General features: G+C 41.7%; 1 protein-coding gene across 4 annotated transcripts in view; it reads right to left on the reverse strand.

Moving 5' to 3' along the window:
* LOC142288327 (uncharacterized) overlaps positions 1 to 20,695 on the reverse strand; it is a 936,281-nt gene that overhangs the window by 144,785 nt on the left and 770,801 nt on the right. For all 4 annotated transcript variants that reach the window (XM_075333504.1, XM_075333506.1, XM_075333503.1 and 1 more), the window contains one exon: positions 7,479 to 7,526. In XM_075333504.1, coding sequence (XP_075189619.1) covers positions 7,479 to 7,526 — 48 coding nt within the window. The remainder of the gene's footprint in view (positions 1 to 7,478; positions 7,527 to 20,695) is intronic.

Consider the following 20,695-nt stretch of genomic DNA (forward strand, 5'->3'; position numbering starts at 1 on the left):
TGTTAGTTTGATTTAGATTTCTATTTGTTCATTCATTTTGTATTTCAATAATTGATAAAATGAGGGGAAAAAACCCAAGGACCATTTTTCATGTATGAGATAAAAACCTGACATTGGAAAATGGCCTTACAGTAATCCCAATTCGAAGATAAAGAACATCCCTGCAAAATACCTTAATTTTCAGTGAAAAAGGGTTTTCTTAGGACAGTTATTTTCTTTCCACAGGAAGATGAACATTACAGAGTTAACAGCTGTCATATCTCTGTGCTGCAAACTCTGTTGCAATGATGAATTGTTTGCACTAGCTAATTCCAATACAAAAAAAGTAATTCCTACAACCAGAAATGTCAGAGGTGGAAAAAAGAAGAATAATACTTCATTGTGTGTCTCCTTTTTCTAGCCAAGAAATTGTTTCCAAGGAACACAATTAACACAGATAAAGGCTGGAGCCCAATGTCATAATTTGTCCTTCATACTGTCACAAATGATCCAATAAGAAAACCTTTTGGTTGTATTAAAGATTTCATAATTGATGAAAATTCATAGTAGCAATCTGAGTCCATAGGCATTAGTAATGCTGGATCCTATAAAAATAAGTTCTTTGGCAAACCTCCTCCAAAGTCACAATTGCTATCTGCATAAGCAAAGCTACTACCAGTAAGTAAAACCAAAGAAAACAGCAGAAAAATTAAAGAAAAAAGGAAACGGTCACCATATATATCGATGTCACTCAAGGTCATCCCTTCACCATAACTATAGAATTATTAGCAAACTGAGGAGAGTTATGTGCAGTAAGCAAGATTTTCCAATGGATCTTTGAAATGGCAAAGTGTCATCTCAATAAAGCCAGAAAAAGTATAATTTTTACATGAATAATTAAAGGACAACTATTAAAAACCAACCACAGTAAGCATAGGACAGAATCAGACACACAACCTCATTTCATGACCAAGAACAATGCTCCCACAAAAGTAACAGCGGCGGTAAGTCGTGAACAAAAAAAGGCAATATAAGCCCAGAAGAGTGACAGACACAGAAACCCTAAGGCTATGTGCCCACGAGACAATGTACCCACGGATTTTTCCACGGAAAACCTGGGATTTATCTGGATTTGGCCTATCAGGTCGTCACAGGGTATTGTGCAATCTGCCCTTCTGCATGATATTCATCTCCTCCTTGGTTACAGGTCCCTAACCTTTGATGTTGCTAAGAACAAGCTAATCAAAATCCTAGGAACACTCTGCACCACACCCACCAGACACACCAGTGGCTGACCTGAAGGGAATAGGATCGCCCACTTAGGGGGTTGGTTGAAGGGGAGGTCAGGAGTGTCAGGAGTCAGTCAGTCAGTTGTGCAGTGACTCTCGTGAGGAGAGATCAGGGGCTGGGCTCCTTAAGACTACTAGGTGTCAGACATTGGCCTGGCCTGGTAGGAGCTGGACCCCGGTCGCAGGGGATCGTGACAAGGGGCACGGACTGTCGAGGAGTACAGCCGGCGGCCTTGTGCCATCACCGGGCAGGGGCAAGGGCACAACGGGGTACTTGAACCCTAGGTCAGGAAGGAGCTTCAGGCGTTCTGGAAATTTACCCGACAAGGACAGAGCCTTCAAGATCCGCTCTCCACCCGCTCCAAAATCGGGGTACTAGCGCAACGAGGGGGATAGGACTTTCCCACTATATAGTCCAGAAAATCCCAACCGTGAACCCTGAGAGCAAGCTCAACCAGTTAGCCATACTGGTGAGCGGGACCCATTTAGTTTCAGGCAAAAAGGGACCAACTACAGAAAAGAGGTGCCAAGGTCAAGGTTACAGGCTAACAATCAACACCAACGGGCACGGGATCCAGGCGTGTTCCCTCCTTGCTGCAGTGGCATCAAGAACTTTGGTTTACCACAATTGTCAGCGTCAGCGTTATTGGACTGAGTGAGTATGAAATTGACCCTTACCGACCCGATGGCACCTCACCATCACCATCACCGAGTCCCGGGGCATTCCCCCTACCTGTGGAGGGGTTAAACATCCGGCTGCCTGCACCATTGCCCCCGGGTACTCCCCATAGCAGTGGTGGTACTTCACCTTACCACTCACCACAGGTGGCGTCACGAATTGTCCATTCAATCCCCTGTAAATACCCTCCCTTTCATTCCCAGTGGCAGCGTGACCCCGACCCCTCGGGTCTGGACACCCCTCGAGCCACTGTGGATCCGGATCTGAGCAGCAGCGGCAGGCTGCTGACACGGGGGTGGCACAAGTCCACAGGTTGTATGTGCAGCTGCGGAATAAGCTGCGGATGTCCCGCAGCCACACATAACTGCATGTCAATTATTCCTGCAAAAATATCTATGGAATTCCCGGCCCTCCACTATGGAGATAGAGGTTGGGACTTCCACAGGTAAGTTGCACGAATGTCCACAGGTTTACTGCAGATATTTTGCTGGAATCCCGCAGCTATGGATAGCTGCGGATTCCGGGTAGCTGCTGCGGGAAACCAGCGGACGTACCTGCGGATATATTCGCAGGTACAGAGTCCCGTGGACACATAGCTTAAAGATTGGCAGCCAATATAGAATGCCACTGACTGTTAGCCCACAAGAGTATCAGCCCCCGTAAACCTACAACTCTAAGGTTGTGTGCACACCTTGCAGATTTGTCACGTTTTTATGCACTTTTCAGTGCAGACTTGTCACAAAACTCGAAGGGTTTCCTGATGCCAGCAAAGTGAATGAGAGTACTGAAGTCTCATGCACATGTTGAGTATTTTCTCCTTACAGATTTGGTGCAGATTTAAATCTGCAGTAGATCAATTTTTTTAGCGTTTTTGCTGCACATATCACCCATAATAATGTTTGGGAGAATCTGCACCAAAAACGAGAGGCAAAAATGCATAAAAACATAGCAAAATGTGGTATGTCACCAGATTTGTCCCCTATAAGCTGCGTCCACCATCAGTGAGCTCTTATATACAGAATACTGTATATTCATTTCCCAGTCCGCTCTGTATAACATAAAAAATACCTTTTATTATACTCCCTTGTACGACGCTGGTCTTGGTCCGACACCTCCCATCTTTCTTCCATCGCCATCCTCCTTCACTGCTCCATGTGGAAGACACGTCCTACATCATCCACACAGAGTCCTCCATTGCGCTCCTGCGCATGCGCACTTCTCTCTTCCTTGCTGAGGGCAGAGCAAAGTACTTTAATGTGCAGACACGGGGAAAGGTCAAAGACCGCCCACGCATGTGCACTACAATACTTTGATCTGCCCTCAGCAGGGAAGAGAAAAGCACGTATGCACAGGAGTGCGATAGAGACCTCTGTGTGGATGACATAGGACGCATCATGCACACGGAGCAGGGAAGGAGCATGGCGATGGAAGGAAGAGAGGAGGCACCGAACTGAGAACAGAGACACCCATCAGACAGGACTGCACTGCAGGTGAGTATAATAAAATACGTTTTTTACGGTATACAGTGCGGCCTTGGCACTTATATACAGTATTCTAGAATACTGCATATAAGGGCTTACCGCTGCTGGTCACAGCTTAGAGGGGAAAAATCTGGTGACAGGCTCCCTTTAAATATTTGGGACAGAAATTTCTGTACCATTTCTACATCCCTTGAGTGTTTTGCCACGTTTTTGATGCATTTTTTATGTGTGTTTTTGGTGACCGAAATGTACTGGAATACTCCCTGTAAAATCAGTGTCCTGTTCACTAAATTATTGCCCTCAGCAAGTACATACGGTGGCATACAAAACTTTGGGTACCCCTGGTCAATATTATTATTATTGTGAACAATTAGGCAAGTTGAAGATGAAATGATATTTAAAATGCATCAAGTTAAAGATTACACATTTCTCTTGTATTTTAGGAAAATATATATATTTTCATATTTTACATTTTAAAAATTACAAAAAGGAAAATGGGCCGATGCAAAAGTTTGGACATCCTTGGAGATTTGTATGCTCAGATAACTTTGACCAAAGTTTCAGACCTTAATTAGCCTTTTAAGGTTATGGCCTGTTCCCGATCATATTTAAGAAAGGCCACGTGATGCAAATTTCAGCTTTATAAAAACCAAGCCTCCTCTAACCTTGTGCCAGAAAAACAGCAGCAATGGGTTCTTCTAAGCTGTTGCCTATCACTCTGAAAATAAAAATGGTAGAATCCCACAAAGCAGGAGAGGGCTATAAAAATATAACCAAGCATTTTCAAGATGCCCTTTCCTCAGTTCATAATGTAATTAAGAGATGGCGAATAACAGGAATAGTAGAGGTCAAGATAAGGTCCAGAAGACCAAGCAAAATTTCTGTGAGAGCTGGTCATAGGATTACTAGAAAGCCAAATCAGAACCCCCGGTTGACTGCAAAAGACCTTAAGTAATAATTAGCAGACTCTGGAGTTGTGGTTCATTGTACTACTGTTCAGAGACACATGCACAAATATAGCAGAGTCAGAAGTATGCAAAAGAACATCGAAACAAGCCTGATACATTATGGAAACAAGCTCTGTGGACAGATTAGGTTAAAATAGAACTCCTTGGCCACAATGATCAAAGCTATGTGTGGAGAAAAAAGGGCACAAAATTTCAGGAAAAGAATATCTCGCCAACCATTAAGCAGAGGCATGGATGCACCGAAGGAGAGCTTGCACGTCTGCTCTCAAAAGCGCACCTCACCACCTGCGCACTTGACCCCATGCCATCCCACCTCCTTCCCAACCTCACCACCATCCTTATTCCAGCTTTAACCCATCTCTTCAACCTATCTTTAACGACTGGAACCTTCCCCTCTGCCTTTAAACATGCAACAGTCACACCTATCCTAAAGAAACCTTCCCTCGATCCAACCTCTACTACCAGCTACCGCCCCATATCACTACTCCCACTTGCCTCAAAACTCCTGGAACAGCATGTCCATGCTGAACTTTCCTCCCACCTCTCCTCTAACGCTCTCTTTGACAACCTACAGTCCGGCTTCCGTCCACATCACTCCACCGAAACTGCCCTGACTAAAATCACAAATGACTTGCTTACTGCCAAAGCGAACAAGCACTTCTCTATACTCCTGCTCCTAGACCTGTCCTCAGCCTTCGATACCGTTGACCACTCCCTCCTATTACAGACCCTCTCTTCCCTTGGTGTCAGAGATCTTGCCCTCTCTTGGATCTCTTCATACCTCTCAAATCGCACTTTTAGTGTCTCCCACTCCCACACAACCTCTTCATCCCACCATCTCTCTGTTGGCGTCCCTCAAGGCTCTGTCCTAGGACCCCTACTTTTCTCTATCTACACATTTGGCCTGGGACAACTCATAAAGTCCCATGGCTTCCAATACCACCTATATGCCGACGACACCCAGATCTACCTCTCTGGCCCAGATGCCACATCTCTGCTGTCCAAAATCCCGAAATGTCTATCTGCTATATCCTCCTTCTTCTCCTCTCGCTTCCTAAAGCTCAATGTGGCCAAAACTGAACTAATCATCTTTCCTCCGTCTCACCTACACTCTCCACCTAATCTATCTATTACAATAAATAACACCACGCTCTCGCCAGTACCCAAAGTTCGCTGCCTCGGAGTGACCTTTGACTCTGCCTTATCCTTCATACCACACATCCAATCCCTCACCACCTCCTGCCGTCTTCAACTCAAAAATATTTCCAGAATCCGCCCTTTCCTCAATTTGCAATCAACTAAAATGCTAGTGCATGCCCTCATAATCTCCCGCCTCGACTACTGTAACATCCTCCTCTGTGGCCTCCCTGCCAACACGCTTGCCCCTCTCCAGTCCATCCTTAACTCTGCTGCCCGACTTATCCACCTCTCTCCTCAATACCACCCCGCTTCTCCTCTCTGCATGTCCCTCCACTGGCTTCCAATCTTCCACCGTATCCAATTCAAACTTCTAACACTGACCTACAAAGCTGTGCATAATCTTTCCCCTCCGTACATCTCCGAACTACTCTCCCACTACACTCCAACACGTCACCTCCGGTCCTCCCAAGATCTCCTCCTCTCCTCCTCTCTCATTCGCTCCTCACACAACCGACTCCAAGACTTCTCCCGAGCATCCCCAGTCTCCTGGAACTCGCTGCCTCAACACGTCAGACTATCCCCTACCCTTGCAAACTTCAAACGGAACCTGAAAACGCACCTGTTCCGAAATGCCTACAATCTACAATGAACTCGCTGCCGCCCGACCACCGTGCGGAGCTGCCGCCCGACCACCGTGCGGAGCTGCCGCCCGACCACCGTGCGGAGCTGCCGCCCGACCACCGTGCGGAGCTGCCGCCCGACCACCGTGCGGAGCTGCCGCCCGACCACCGTGCGGAGCTGCCGCCTGACCTACACCCCACCTATTGTCTCCTCCCCATAATCCTATAGAATGTAAGCCCGCAAGGGTAGGGCCCTCTTCCCTCTGTACTAGTCTGTCTACTGTAACTTGTATACGTATTTTGTATGTAACCCCCTTCTCATGTACAGCACCATGGAATTAATGGTGCTCTATAAATAAATAATAATAATAATAATAATGGATCAATCATGCTTTAGGGTTGTGTTGCAGCTAATGGCACAGGGAATATTTCACAGGTAGAAGAAAGAATGGATTAAGTGAAATTTCAACAAATTCTTGATGCAAACATAACACCATCTGTAAAAAAGCTGAAGTTGAAAAGATGATAGTTTCTACAAGTGGATAACGATTGTAAACACACGTCAAAATCCAGAATAGACTACGTCAAAATGCGCAAGCTGTAGATTTTACAATGGTCCCCACTGTCACCTTATCTGAGCATCATTGAAAATCTGTGGTTAGACCTCAAAAGAGCAGTGCATGCAAGAGGATCCAGGAATCTCACAGAACTTGAAGACTTTTCCAAGGAAGAGTGGATAAAAATTCCTCAAACAAGAATTGAAAAACTCTTGGCTGGCTACAAAAAGTGTTCACAAGCGGTGATCCTTGCCAAAAGGGATGCCACTAGGTACTAACCATGCAGGGATTTTGTTAATTTAAAAATATAAAATACGAAAATAAAAAAAATGTTTTGCCTAAAATACAAAGTAAATGTGTGAATTTAACTTTATGATTCTTAGGGATCATTTAATCTTCAACTTGCAAAACCGTTCACAATAACAGTAATTTTGTCCAGGGGTGCCCAGACTTTTGCATGCCACTGTAAGTCAAAATATAAATCCTAAATAAATGTTTTTCAATGTTTTCATTGACATAAATTAAATTTCTCTGATAACAAGAACCCTTTAGCATGTAAAGCCACAAAGTATTTCACACTGAATCTGGCTCAGATAGCAAATCGTGTTCCCTGTGAGCAGACAATGCAAGCTGTCAAAGCCGGCAACGTTCAGCGTGAGCAGTGTTGTAATAATAACCCAGACACAGCTGTCAGGCCATCCGATGCGAAATGCATTCAGAAATCTTACAAACTACCATCAAATAATTACTAGAAAAAAAAACCACCTTGTTTCGTTCTCTTCCAGGATCATATGTTCCAGACCAAGTGATGACCTAAGGAAAAAAATAGTGTAACATGTTTAGAATATCAGGAAAAAAAATAACTTTTGTAAATTTTGTAATTATCCAATTGTTAATTTAAGATAAAACATTTGGAAATGAGTGTTAATAATCTTTTTTTCTTTACGGCTCCCCCCATTGAGCATGTGTCAAGAGTGTATCTCCCTCTGGGGAGATCCCAGGTGAATCTTGTGTCAGATGGTCACAGTGCCTTGCCGCTGACAGGCTTACTACTGTTATTTGATAAGTACATTTCCTTGCTGGTGGTGCTGTAAGGATTAAGCACTCTTTCCTGCCTGGCTGCTGGCTGTAGCTTACAATCTCAGGTGTGGCTCTTTGGTATCACTCCCCTTCCCTATTTAAGTCATGTGATCTGATCACATGATGTCTGTGATAGAAACTGAATCCCTCATTGCTATTTGGTCCACTTTGTAAGGTGCCTGCTTTTGAAGAAGTTTGTCTTGTGTGCAGGAGTGGTGTTTGCTGCAGTGAAACCAGCTAGAGTGTTTTTCCTTTGCATGTCTATTTCCCCTGTTTGTATTCCTACCCTTGTGTTTCTGTATTGTAATGACAAGTTATCTTGTTAGCCTGCTCACTAGCGAGGGTGAGTGTAGGGCTAGATGAGAGCCTAAGGTATCGGGCTCGGCGACAGTTGCATGAACCTGTATAGGGATGCTAGGGAGCTCAGGAATCAGATTGAGGTGATTTCAGGAGGTGTCCCCTCACCTCACTCCCTAGCGGTGGGGACCTCTGTTGTATCATGACCCCTGTGTTCCCTGTGTGTTCTTACCACTTTGGGGGGGTTACCAGGTACCAGATAAACCCTGCTAGTCACATGCATGACAGCATTATGGCAGAAAAAAGTAGGTAACTACTGAAGCAACTGACTTGCTGCAGTGGTCACATGCTGGTTCCATGTAAATAAAAAACAAAGAGTGCCGTCAGTGACCCAGAGCTGAATCACCAATGAAAGTTGTGGTATGGAGTTTTAATGCGGCACCAAACATAGTTATTCTCTTGACTAGGAGCTGATTTGCAGTTTTTGACAGCAGCACATTGACCGAAATTGTGCTGAATAGCTCTATTTAATGTATACTTCTGGCTGCTGCTAAAGCTAATAACAGCTGATTGGTGAGGGGATCTGGGTGTCGGACCTCCACCTATTTAATACTGATGCCCTATGACAGGTATAGGACATCAATATTGGATACTTGCACAGTCCCATTAATTTTGCTGATTTCCAGTGGGCAGCATGGTGGTTCAGTGGCTAACACTGTTACTTTGCATGCTGGGGTCGTTGGATCAAATTCCACCAAGGACAACATCAACAAGGAGTTTGTATCTTCTCCATTCTCTAGAGAATTTAGATTGTGAGCTTCAATGGGGACATATATCTATGATAGCGTTATATAAGGATAGCGTAATAAATAAAGTACTGTTTCTTTTTCTAGAAGAAAAAATCTAGTGCCATACATATAAATTATGTGGCTGCAAACAGAGGGACAAAGTTATCAAAGTTTTTGGACTAATTTTGTGGTATCAAAAAGTCGCCAAATTTTGTCATATTGTTGTCCAAAAATGTGTGAGTTTTTATGTTTTTACTGCGCTTTCAACATTTCTGAAAAAGTGGGAGTGAAATGGCATGGTTAGCTAGTCAAATATTGCAATTTGTAAATTTTTAAGAATCACAATTCTCACTCCAGTAGGGGTTGGGTTAAAAAAGGGGAAAAACATCTCTAGATAAGTGTTATACTGTATCTAACGATGTGCCACATTTTTTAAACATCACTTTGATATATATATAGTGGAAATAACAGTAACACAGTCACAATCAAAACTGACTTTTAGACCCTGTGCGCACGCTGCAGTTTTTGCTGCGGTTTTGCTGCATGAATTGCTGCAGAAAATGTTCAAAACCTTTCTGCAGTCATTCTCCAGCAAATGGTAAAATGGTAAAAAAAAACCAGCTGTGCTCACACTGCTTTTTTTTCCCCAAGAGGTTTTGCTGCAGAATTTCTGCAACAAAAAGAATGAGCATGTCACTTCTTTTCCGCAAGTACCTGCGTTTTTTGCCATAGACAATGGTAAAAAAACGCAGGGACCAACCCGCGGAAAAACCGCAGCAAATCCACGGCAAATCACGGCAAAACCGTTTTTGCCGTGGGTGCGGTATTCTGCCAGAGGGTTCAGAATTTTCTTAAGAAAAGAACATTTCCCAGTGCGCACATAGCCTTAAGAGGTTGTCTACTACTTTTACATTGATGGCCTATCCTTAGGATAGGCCATCAATGTTTTATCGGCCGGGATTCTACACCCCGCACCCCTGCCTTTCAACTGTTCTCAGTCCCAACAGCAGCAGGCAGCCGGAAATGCTCAGCTCTGGCGCTGGTCTGTCATCCACATCCACTAGATCAAAAGAAGTCGGATGTGCAGTACCTAGCTGCGGCAAATGTCAGAATACGGAGCAGCGCTGGAACTGAGCATTTCTGACTGTCTGCTGCTACCGCTGGGATCTAGAATAGCTGATAAGCGGGGGTGCTAGGTGTTGATACCCAACCGATCAGACATTGATGACCAAGCCTAAAGATAAGCCATCAATGTAAGAGTAGTGGACAACCCATTAAAAACGTCACCCCAAAAATGCCTACAGCTCCCCAGAGCTATGGTCTTGGAGCTTTTCCAAATTCTAATGGCCCAGGGAAAGTTATGGTTAGAGGTCATGGGTAGAGATATGCATGGTGTTGATGTAGCAGTCACACCTGAGCACTGAGGAGCCCAAAGGACCCCTCTGCCACCCGAGCAGGCACTGCTATTATAACCTGCATATCGTAGGTGAGGGAAGTGTCAGTGGGCATTTGGGGCCTAGAGGAACAAAGTAAGAATATTTAACTTGAGGGGTCACTGTACCCCAACCATACAGTTACAATCATTATCTAGACAGCAATGGGGAAAAACTGTACAGTCATTACTATTATCAAGCAATTAAGCATTTCAGTAATTACAGTTATACTGACACATTTTGTGAATTACATCCCGTTACTTTAGCAAGACATAAATGCACAGAGCGATACGCATGAAGCTCTATCCACATCGGGTATTCAGTTCCTTCGTAACCTCAGGTTTTCAGATGAGTAATGCTTTTATCTGTAATTGATATATACAACCCTGTAAAATGACTGATATCCGCTGGATGTACACAGAAGTAGGAGGCATATAATCAATTATCACATTAAAGGGCCACTACGATGTAAACAGATTATAGCGTTAGCTGACACATGCTACAATAGATAACAGGAAGATGGGAAAGAGAGCACATAATTATAGTATCCAGCAGCAGATCATCAGAACGTAGATGACAGGTATCAGCCAGGGAATACCATACACTATTTCCATAGTCACACAGTGCACAGTGCCCCATATTAAGTGTAGTAATGTTAATAGAGAGACTACTGCTTCTAGAGGGAATGTATAACCTATCTACATCTGTGAACAACTGTAATTGTGGGATACCTGACACAGATTTATGTATCCTAGAAAAAAATGCAGACGTGAATGATGAAAGTGATTATTATACGAGCGGTCATGCCACATGCCATTAGAATATATAAGCAGGGGAGTAGCAACTGGTACACCCCCACTACATCACAGGCCCATGACTTGAAACAGGCCAGGTACAAACTGTGCTCAGGAGGTATGAGCCTGACAGTGGCCACAGTCAGGATGGATGTCTAGACAATCATCCACCATAGGGACCCATTGTAAGTATGAAAAAAAAATATTCCACACAATAAATGTTTCTTTGCAGTGCCGCAAAAGAACATACTTATGACTTCCTTCTGATGAATGGGGGTCTTTTAGAACATTATAGTACGTATGAGGAAAAGCTCCCAACATAAACTGTAGACTAAAGCCACATTCAGACGTCAGTGATTATTCTCATACATAGAGGTAATGTTTTTTTTGGAAGTAAAAAAGAACATAATTAATAAAGGTTTCTCAATATCATGGCTTCCACGTACTGTCCAATTTTTACACAAAGCCATAGACTTACATAGACAAGTTTGATCCAAGACTCTAATGAAAAACGTGTCATAGATTTGTGTGTCGCAAGAGACACAGGAGCGGGAGCGCCCATCTGTATTAGGCGACATTACGAATAAGACTCAGGGAGGGTGGAAACATTAAATTGTTAAATACGGAGAAAGAAGTGAGTATCCAGCAATCCAATCTTCATAAAAACATCCTTTATTGGTATACACAATAAATAAGTCCGAAACACGTTTGATTGAAGGATCTACGAGAGCTTTTATACTTTATATCCAAGGTTGCTGGATTACCAGCTTGATTTTGTTTTACTTTCTCTGATGAAAAACGTACATCTCTCCGTGATGTTGTGCAGACCCCTCCGTCCTAGAATATACATGGACACGTGAACAACCCCCATAGACTTCTGTCCATGAAACACATGGATAGAACAGTGCTCTTCACCTCATTAATACGGTATTTTAATTATATCAGCTTCTAGAACTTCATTTCCAGAGGATCCTGTGACAGCCAGTGTTTTTTACAGTCAAGGCATAAAATTGTGAGGCGGAGAAAGGGGACAAGCTGAAGAAACGTATTTAGAATTTTCTATATTAATAATTTAAAGTGTAAACTCTCTGTTAAAGCCTCATTGATACATATTGTATGCCTCTTTAAGAGATTACCTATCTCAGACATAGGTAAAGTACGGCCTATGGGCCACATGTGCCCCCTTGGCTGTTCCGATGTGGCCCATGATCTAGGACAGCCAGATGGCTTAATACAGTGGCGTCCCACACCATGTGGCCGGTATATCATTTTCACTAGTATCTGTATCCTAGGGATTCAAATACTGATGAAAACAATGACGGACCAATAGGGAGCTGATTGATTATGTCACTACAATGTGCCAACTGTGCCTCGGTACCCAGTGCAGACGAGCTGCAGATAAATGGGCTGAGGGGAGTCTTTCTTAAAAATGTTTTAATATCATTCTGCTAGTAAAGAGGGGGAGCATAATACTCTATATAAGGGGCAGTGTGGGGACATAATTCTGAATGGAGGACTGTGTGGGTACAGAATACTGTGTAAGGGGGCTGTGTGAGGACAGCATTCTGAGTGTGGAGCCATGTGCGGTCATAATTCTGTGCAAGGGCGCTGTGTGATGACATCAACCTGAATGAGGGCTGCATGGCACCACAATACTGTGCAAGGGGGCTATGGGAACATCATACTGTGTAAGGGGGCTGTGGAGAAATCATACTAGATGGCGGCTGTGATTGGGACATCATACTGGTTGAGGGAACATCTTACAGTTTAAGGGGTGGTGTGGTGACATCATACTATGTGGTGACATCATACTGTGTTTGAGGACCGTAGGGACATCATATTGTGTTGGGAGCTGTTGATCAAGGTACAAGGGCTGAATAATAGGAGCAGTATTATTATTTATAAACTTTATAAAAAGCAGTAAATTATATTGTGTTGATTAGCTGCTACAGGTAGGAATACAGATTACACTGTCCTATCGTAACATGTATTAGCTGTGGCAGTGAGTCAATATACTTAATTCTGCTCAATATTAACCCTAGAACGCGCAACCATAGAAATCTACCATAGAAAACAAGTAACGTAGCAAGCCTGCGAGGCCCCATGTATGCGCTCTAGGGTTAAGTGATAAAAATGAAATTAAAACATTAATAATAATCCGAATTAAGCTCAGCCAGTAGGTTCAGTTCTTCACAACAGTCATTCTCTCAGAGGCCTCTTGGAAAATTAATTGTCTACCCCTGATCTAGATGAGGCATCCATTCTCCCTTGGGTTTATACAATAAAATTAAAGCACAATATCAATTTTGATGCAAGAGCAAAGACTCTTACCTTTGGTTACAATGTGTCACACTGACTGAGTCCTAGAACTGAGCTGAGAATATATTCTTCTAACTATTATTAGTAGAGATACAGTAAATGATATACATCAAGTTTTGCAATGTAATACTTTTAACATTTATTTAAACAAACACAAGCCCATATATATAAAATGTATGCATAATTAATTAGAGATGTTGCCAAAGTTCTTTGTCCCACTGACCAATCACTATAGAATGAGTGAATAATATATCTGTTTCTCACATAAGAAGCCAACGTGTGACATTTGATATTATCATCCACAGCAGCCAATCACAAGCCTCGCAGTACACAACACAAGATTGTTGAGGCCAGTGATTGACTGCAGTGGTTATACTGCGTATACAGGACATGGCTGCTGCAGCCAATGTAAACAGAAGTTCAGTGCGAAGAACAAGTGAGTACATGCTCTTTGCTTATTTTTTATTGTATTGTTGCCTCTGAGCAACTTTTTATTTAACTCAGAAAATAACCTTTTAAAGTCTGATCTGCCAGAATGGATTGGCAAGTGCCTGAAGCATTCTTGTCTGATCCCATGTCTCATGGAGGTCTGTCCTTTGACTTCATTTTACCCACTGCCTTCAGTTGTGTTAATGATTTTCTGCCTGCTCCGTGATCCTGTTTTTTGACAGACTATGATACTGCTAATTCCCCAATGCTTCAGTCCAGTTCTCACCATGCACAATGCCTTGGATGACTTTGCCAGACAGCAACAAGGTGTTTTTTTGATCCCGACCCCTGGCTTATCAGTCCTATATCCTGCTATTCAGTTATCAAATTCTCTCAGATCAGACAAACCTGTGGGGTGGTATACAAAGCCTATTTCGCATTGCGGGGAATGGCTGCCATTTATTAATATCTGCCATCTACTACTTATGATATACAGAAAGTTTGTGCTTATATAGCAAAAGACCCTTTAGAAACTCAATACACCTTCATACAAACCAATGATCTATTACCTAAAAAAATTATAAAGACCCAAAGGATAAGACATAAGATGAGCAGAAAACAACATAGATTGCAGTAAGGACTATACTTTGCACTCGTGGCAATCATCCAGTCTCACGTACTGTAAGGCCCCAAACTACAACGTGACACCAAGGGCAGGAATTAGACCTTGTCTTGGCATTACTGTTCCAACATCTAAGCTAACGAACGGATTTTCCTCAAGAGAACAAAATAAGAACAGCTGTTTGCACTTCCTTTTACATGTCTCCAATGGCTTAACTTGTATTGTGGTTTCTCTTGGTGGTTTAGGTAATTTGTAGTTTGTCCCAAGACAAATTGCTTCCATGTGACTGAGTAATTGCATACATATTCTCATACTGTATGTAAATCAATAGTAGTTAGAAATAAACAGATAAAAGATTAAATAATATACCGTACCACAAAATACAATGTACATTCTGGAATATCAATTAATAGAGATGCATGCGCAGTAGGTATAGCTGATTTATTTAAAGTGGTTTTCCCATCTCCAAGATCCTCTCACAGTATGTAGTACTTGTAATAATTAGAATATTAGCAAAAACCTACAATTAGAAATGTAGTATAGTTCTTCTGATTCATTATGTATCTTACACAATGTTCAGAGCATTACAGGACCTTAGGTATCCATGGTTACAACGACGCATATAGTCACAGTTAGTTAGTTAGCGGCTAGTGGTCATAACCATGGATACCTAAGGTCCTGCAATGCCACGAACAATAGGTAAGCAACATAGTGAATCAGGAGAACTATACTACATTTGTAATTGAAAGTATTTGCTAATATTATTATTATTATTATTACACCTACTACATATTGGGATAGAATCTTAGAGATGGGAATACCCCTTTAAGCTCTTTACCCCTGAGCCTGTTTTCACCATCCTGACAAGGCAAATTTTTTTCACTTCTGACCAGTGTCCATATATGAGGTTAGAACTCTGGAACGCTTCAACAGATCCCAGTGATTCTCAGTTTGTTTTTTCATGACATATTGTACTTTATGTTATTGGTAAATTTAAGACAATATTTTTTTGATTTATATGTGAAAATTGTGAAAATTTGGTGAAAATTTAGAAAATTTTGCAATTTTCAAACTTTGAATTTTATGCACTTAAACCGGTGGGTTGTCACACAAATAAGTTAATAAATAACATTTGACACATGTATACTTTACATCAACATCATTTTTGAAACATCTTTTTTTATGTTACGAAGTTCGAAGAGTTAAAAGTTTATCAGCAATTTCTCATTTTTCCAACAAAATTTACAAAACCATGTTTTTTAAGGACTACATCACATATGAAGTAAGTTTGAGAGGCCTTTATGACAGAAAATACCCAAAAATGACACCATTCTAAAAACTGCACCCCTCAAAGTGCTCAAAACCATACCCAAGAAGTTTGTTAACCCTTTAGGTGCTTCACAGGAACCAAAGCAACGTAGAAGGGAAAAATGAAAGTTTTACATTTTCACACAAAAAAGTTACTTTAGGTCCAAATTTTGTATTTTTTGCAAGGGTAACAGGAGAAAATACATTCTACAATTTGTTGTGCAATTCTTGTAATGGAAAATAGTTTGGGCACACGGCAGGGCTCAGAAGGGAAGGAGTGCCATTTTGACTGGAATAGATTGCGGACACCATGTCACATTTAAAGATTCCCTGACATGTCAAAACAGCAGAAACATTCCACAAGTGAACCCATTTTGGAAACTACATTTCTCACGGAATTCAACTTGGGGTGTAGTGAGCAATTTTAACCCTCGGGGTGATTCATAAAATTGTATATTATTAGGCTGTGAAAATAAAAAAAAATTACAAATTTACCACTAAAATGTTGATTTGGCCCCAAAGTTTTCATGTTAAAAAATAGTAATAGGAAAAAATAGACCATGCAATTTGATATACAATTTCTCCTGAGTTTGTAAATACCTCATATGTGGTCGAAAACTAATTTTGAATCATAATGCAAAGCTCAGAGGGGAACGAGTGCCATATTGGGGTTCAGATTTCGCTGGAATGGTTTGGTGGTGCCATGTCACATTGGCAGAGCCCCTGATATGCTATAAAAGCAGACCCCCATAAGTGACCCCATTTTACAAAATATACCCATCAATGAATCTATCTAGGGATGCAGTGAACTTATTTTCACCATAGGTGTTCCACATACTTTTATACCATTGGCCGGTGAAGAAAGAGTAATAACATTTTTTTAGCTACAATGTTTAGCCTCGAGTTTTGAATTTTTATAATGGCTAATAAGAAAAAAAATGTACCACACAGTTTGTTGTGTAATTTTTTCCTGAATGTGCCTTACCTTCCATGTAATCGGGACTGCTTTTGAGGTACGGTGCAAAGTTGAGAAATGAGCGCCATATTGGAATTCAGAATTTGCTGGAATGATTTGCGGGTGTCATATCACATTGGCAAGGGCCCCTGAGGTGCCAGAACAGCAGAGCCCCCCATAAGTGACTATTTTAGAAACTGCACCCCTAATAAATTCATCTGAGGTGCAGTGAGCATATTGATACCACAGGTGTGTCACAACATTTTATAGTATTGGGCGGTGAAGAAAAATAATTACATTTTCACCACTAATATGTTATTTTAACTTCAGCTTTTCAATTTTCACAAGGGGGATAGGTAAAAAAAGGCCCATATCGTGTTACACAATTTCTTCTGAACGTGGCAATACCCCACATGTGACTGTACAGTACTGTTTGGCTACGCAGCAGAGTTCGGGAAGGAAGCAGCGGCATTTGACTTTTGGAGCACAGATTTTCATACATTAGTTTGCAGACTCCATTTTCAGAACAGCAGAAACTCCATCATGTGACCACATATTGGAAATTACATCCATCTGGGAATTCATCTACGAGTGTACTGACAATTTTGATTCTGGAAAATATTCATGGGGTCTAACGCAGTGAATGTTGCACAATTAAAAAATGCAAATAAGCCCATGTAATGTCCAGTGCTTCTGAAGACACACATCTCATAAATTAAACTGTAAAGACCACTCAGTAATACAGTGCTAAACATGTGGACTCTAACTGTGGTTACACATTGTGGTGCTCGAAAGGCAGGGTGGCATTTGGATTTGGGAGTGCAGATTTTGCTGGATTTCTTTTTTGGGGGGAGCCATTGTGCTTTTCCAAAGCCTTTGTACTACCATCAACGTGGAAGCCACCTATATTTCCGTTAACAGATGAAGGACATGAGTAGAGAATTGTTTTTTTGTGGGTTGAGTTGAATGATACTTGGTGGGAATTTGGAGAAGAGGACATTTTGGATTAGTTTATATTTATTCTGTGCTCTATGCTGAGCACTTTTCCATCTACATCTCTGAAATACATGATTTAGGTGAAAACCACGAAGGATCCAATCAACTAGTAAGGCAGTAGAGTTACTCCAAATTCTGTTTGCCTCTGTACAGCGGTATCTGTCTTTTCAAAGTTGCACAAAACTGTTGTTGACTGCACTTTTGTGCATGCCTAAAAAGATGGACACCACTGTGCCACAGGCCAGGCAGGCTTTAAAAGTGGACTCCCTCTGCTCACTGCAGAATTTTGTCTAAATCACATTTCTCGGAAATTTACACGAAAATCGCAATGTAAGTGCTCAGCATAAAGCACAAGGTAAATGTGAGCTCAGCCTTAAGAGTACTTTACATGCTGCAACATCGCTAGCGATCTCGTTAGCGATGTGAAATTCTAGATCGCAAGTGCGATCTTTCGAGAGCGCACATAGGTCATTTTACGCATGTGCGATCTCAAAAGATCGCACTTGCGATCTAGAATTTCACATCGCTAACAAGATCGCTAGCGATATTGCTAGCGATATCGCAGCATGTAAAGTACCCTTTACTGCAATCTTTGGGGGGTAGAATAAACAAGTCAACAGCAGTTGAAGATTTGACTTTATTACTATTTTTTACGCTGTTCACCTTGTGCTATAAGTGATAGAGCGGCTTTATTTCTCAGGTTACTATAATTACAGTGAAAACAGATATATATATATATAAATAGTTTTTTTTAGGTTTGGCTGCTATCACACTTTTTTTTTTAAAGTTTTTTGCATCATGGAATTTTGAAGGCTATAGTTTTTACATTTTTCTGCAGAGAGAGTTATGTGAGGACTTGTTTTTTGTGGCATGAGTTGGAGACTTTATTGATACCATTTTTAGCCACATAACATTTTTTGATCACTTTCTATTCGGCTTTTTGTGAGGCAGAATCAAGAAGAAGCAGCAATTCAGTAATTGATTTTTTTTAATTTTTATTTTACAAAATTCCCTTTTTCGTAACAGTAATGACAGCTTTATTATTTGGATTAGTACGATTACAGCGATACCGCATTTATATTTTTTTTTAATGTTTTGCCACTTTTACACCATAAAAACTATTTTATAAAAATAAAAATTGTTTTTGCATCGCTGTATTCTGAAAGCTATAGCTTTTCTATTTTTCAGCAACGCCATTTTTATTTACATATGCCGTATTTTATTCCACTTTTTGTCAGCTGTATTATGAACAGACAGTTTTTGCTAGGTTTTTTTTTTAAAGGCGTTCACTGAAGTGATTAATTAGTTTGATAGTTTTCAACATTGGGTCGTACTTGTTTTGTTTATTGTTTTTACATAAAAATACGTATTTATTGGTATAATTTTTTATTCCTTATCTTATTTTAAATATTTTTATAATTTTTGTAACTTTCTTTAACTTTTTTACTTAGTCCCTATATGGGGCATTAACTTTTATAACTCTGATTGCTGGTATAATAATTGCAATACATTATACTTGTCCATATGAAACTGACAGAAGCCTTTTAGACCATTCTCCTAGCATGGTCTATCATGCTTGTGGTAGCTGGCTGACCCAAAGGTTGTCATGACAAACTCAGATTGCCATGGCAAGGATCTGGCCTCTGTGATCATGTAGAGGAGGTCCTGATCGGCTGGAAGAGAGCTTCCTTAATGCTGAGATCGTTATTAATCGCGGCATTTAGTGGGTTTAAAAAGTCAGGGGTGGTGAGGGGACCATCCCTGGCTGTGATTGCCGGAGCTTGCCTGGCACTTACATTGAGCTCCCAGTGGCGATCACGTGGGCACACGACAGCCATGACGTATCGGTACGTCCTTTTGCAGAAAGTCACCACAATATATTACATACCAATACTTCAAATGCCAGGAAGGGAATCAGTTACATGGCTTTTGTTGCCCCATCTGAGAGAAGCATGTTGTATGGACATAGGCCCTGATTTCAGCGTTGTATCACTTTCTGGTCTGCTTGCTGTCATTTTGATAATAAATGACAGGTTTTATCTGCTGCTGATCTACTCGTTCTCTGAATGTTGAATTCTATATACCTCCATCCACACCACTGATTGTTAGCTTTCTGCCTATGCACAGTATACCAGAAAGCTATCAATGAGTGGTGTGGCAGAGTTCTACAAAGCTCATGAATATGGAGGCCTACAAGGCAGCAGATTTACGAGTCCTCTAGAAATAATCTCCTGCATTATAAAACAGTGATTGCATCAAAACTACAGCAAACAAATGATATGTATGTAGAGTAATAAGCTGTCATCACAAGCCTTTTTACACTGATAACCCAAACTTTGCATTAACTGCTAGTACTAAGGCCCGTTTCACACGTCAGTGAAAAACAGTGACGTTTTTCACTGGCGTGTAAAACACGCACATGTCCCTGCGTGTGCCGAAAATCACGGCACACGTGGGTTGTCTAAGTGCAATCCGGGCTCCGTTCTCCGTGGCCCGTGATTGCACTTAGAGATTCACTCACCTGCGCCCGCTCCCGCTGTCCATGGTGCTGATCGCTCCCGCGGTGCAGCATCCGGCCGGCGCTGACCCCTGCAGGAGCTGCTTCCGGGTCGGCTGTGTCGCGCATAATGAATATGCGCGACAGTAATCAGCCGGCACAGAAGGAGCAAGCTGCACGGGCTGCAGAGGACATCGCTGGACGCCGGGTGAGTTAAAATGTTTTTTATTTTAAAAGTACGTTTTTTTCTGGCACGTGTTTCATGGACCACACCACTGCGTGGTCCGTGGAACATCAGTGATGCCAGAAAAAAATGGATATGTCTCCGTGCCGCAATCACGCACACGCGGGTACGCTGCACGGAGACACGTGCAGTGACAAATCACTGACGTGTGAGCAGACCCATTCATTATAATGGGTCTGCGTATGTCCGTGATTCTGGTACGTTTAAAAAAAAGCACAAA

Source organism: Anomaloglossus baeobatrachus, chromosome 2 (genome assembly GCF_048569485.1).
Source record: "Anomaloglossus baeobatrachus isolate aAnoBae1 chromosome 2, aAnoBae1.hap1, whole genome shotgun sequence".
Classification (NCBI taxonomy): Eukaryota; Metazoa; Chordata; class Amphibia; order Anura; family Aromobatidae; genus Anomaloglossus; species Anomaloglossus baeobatrachus.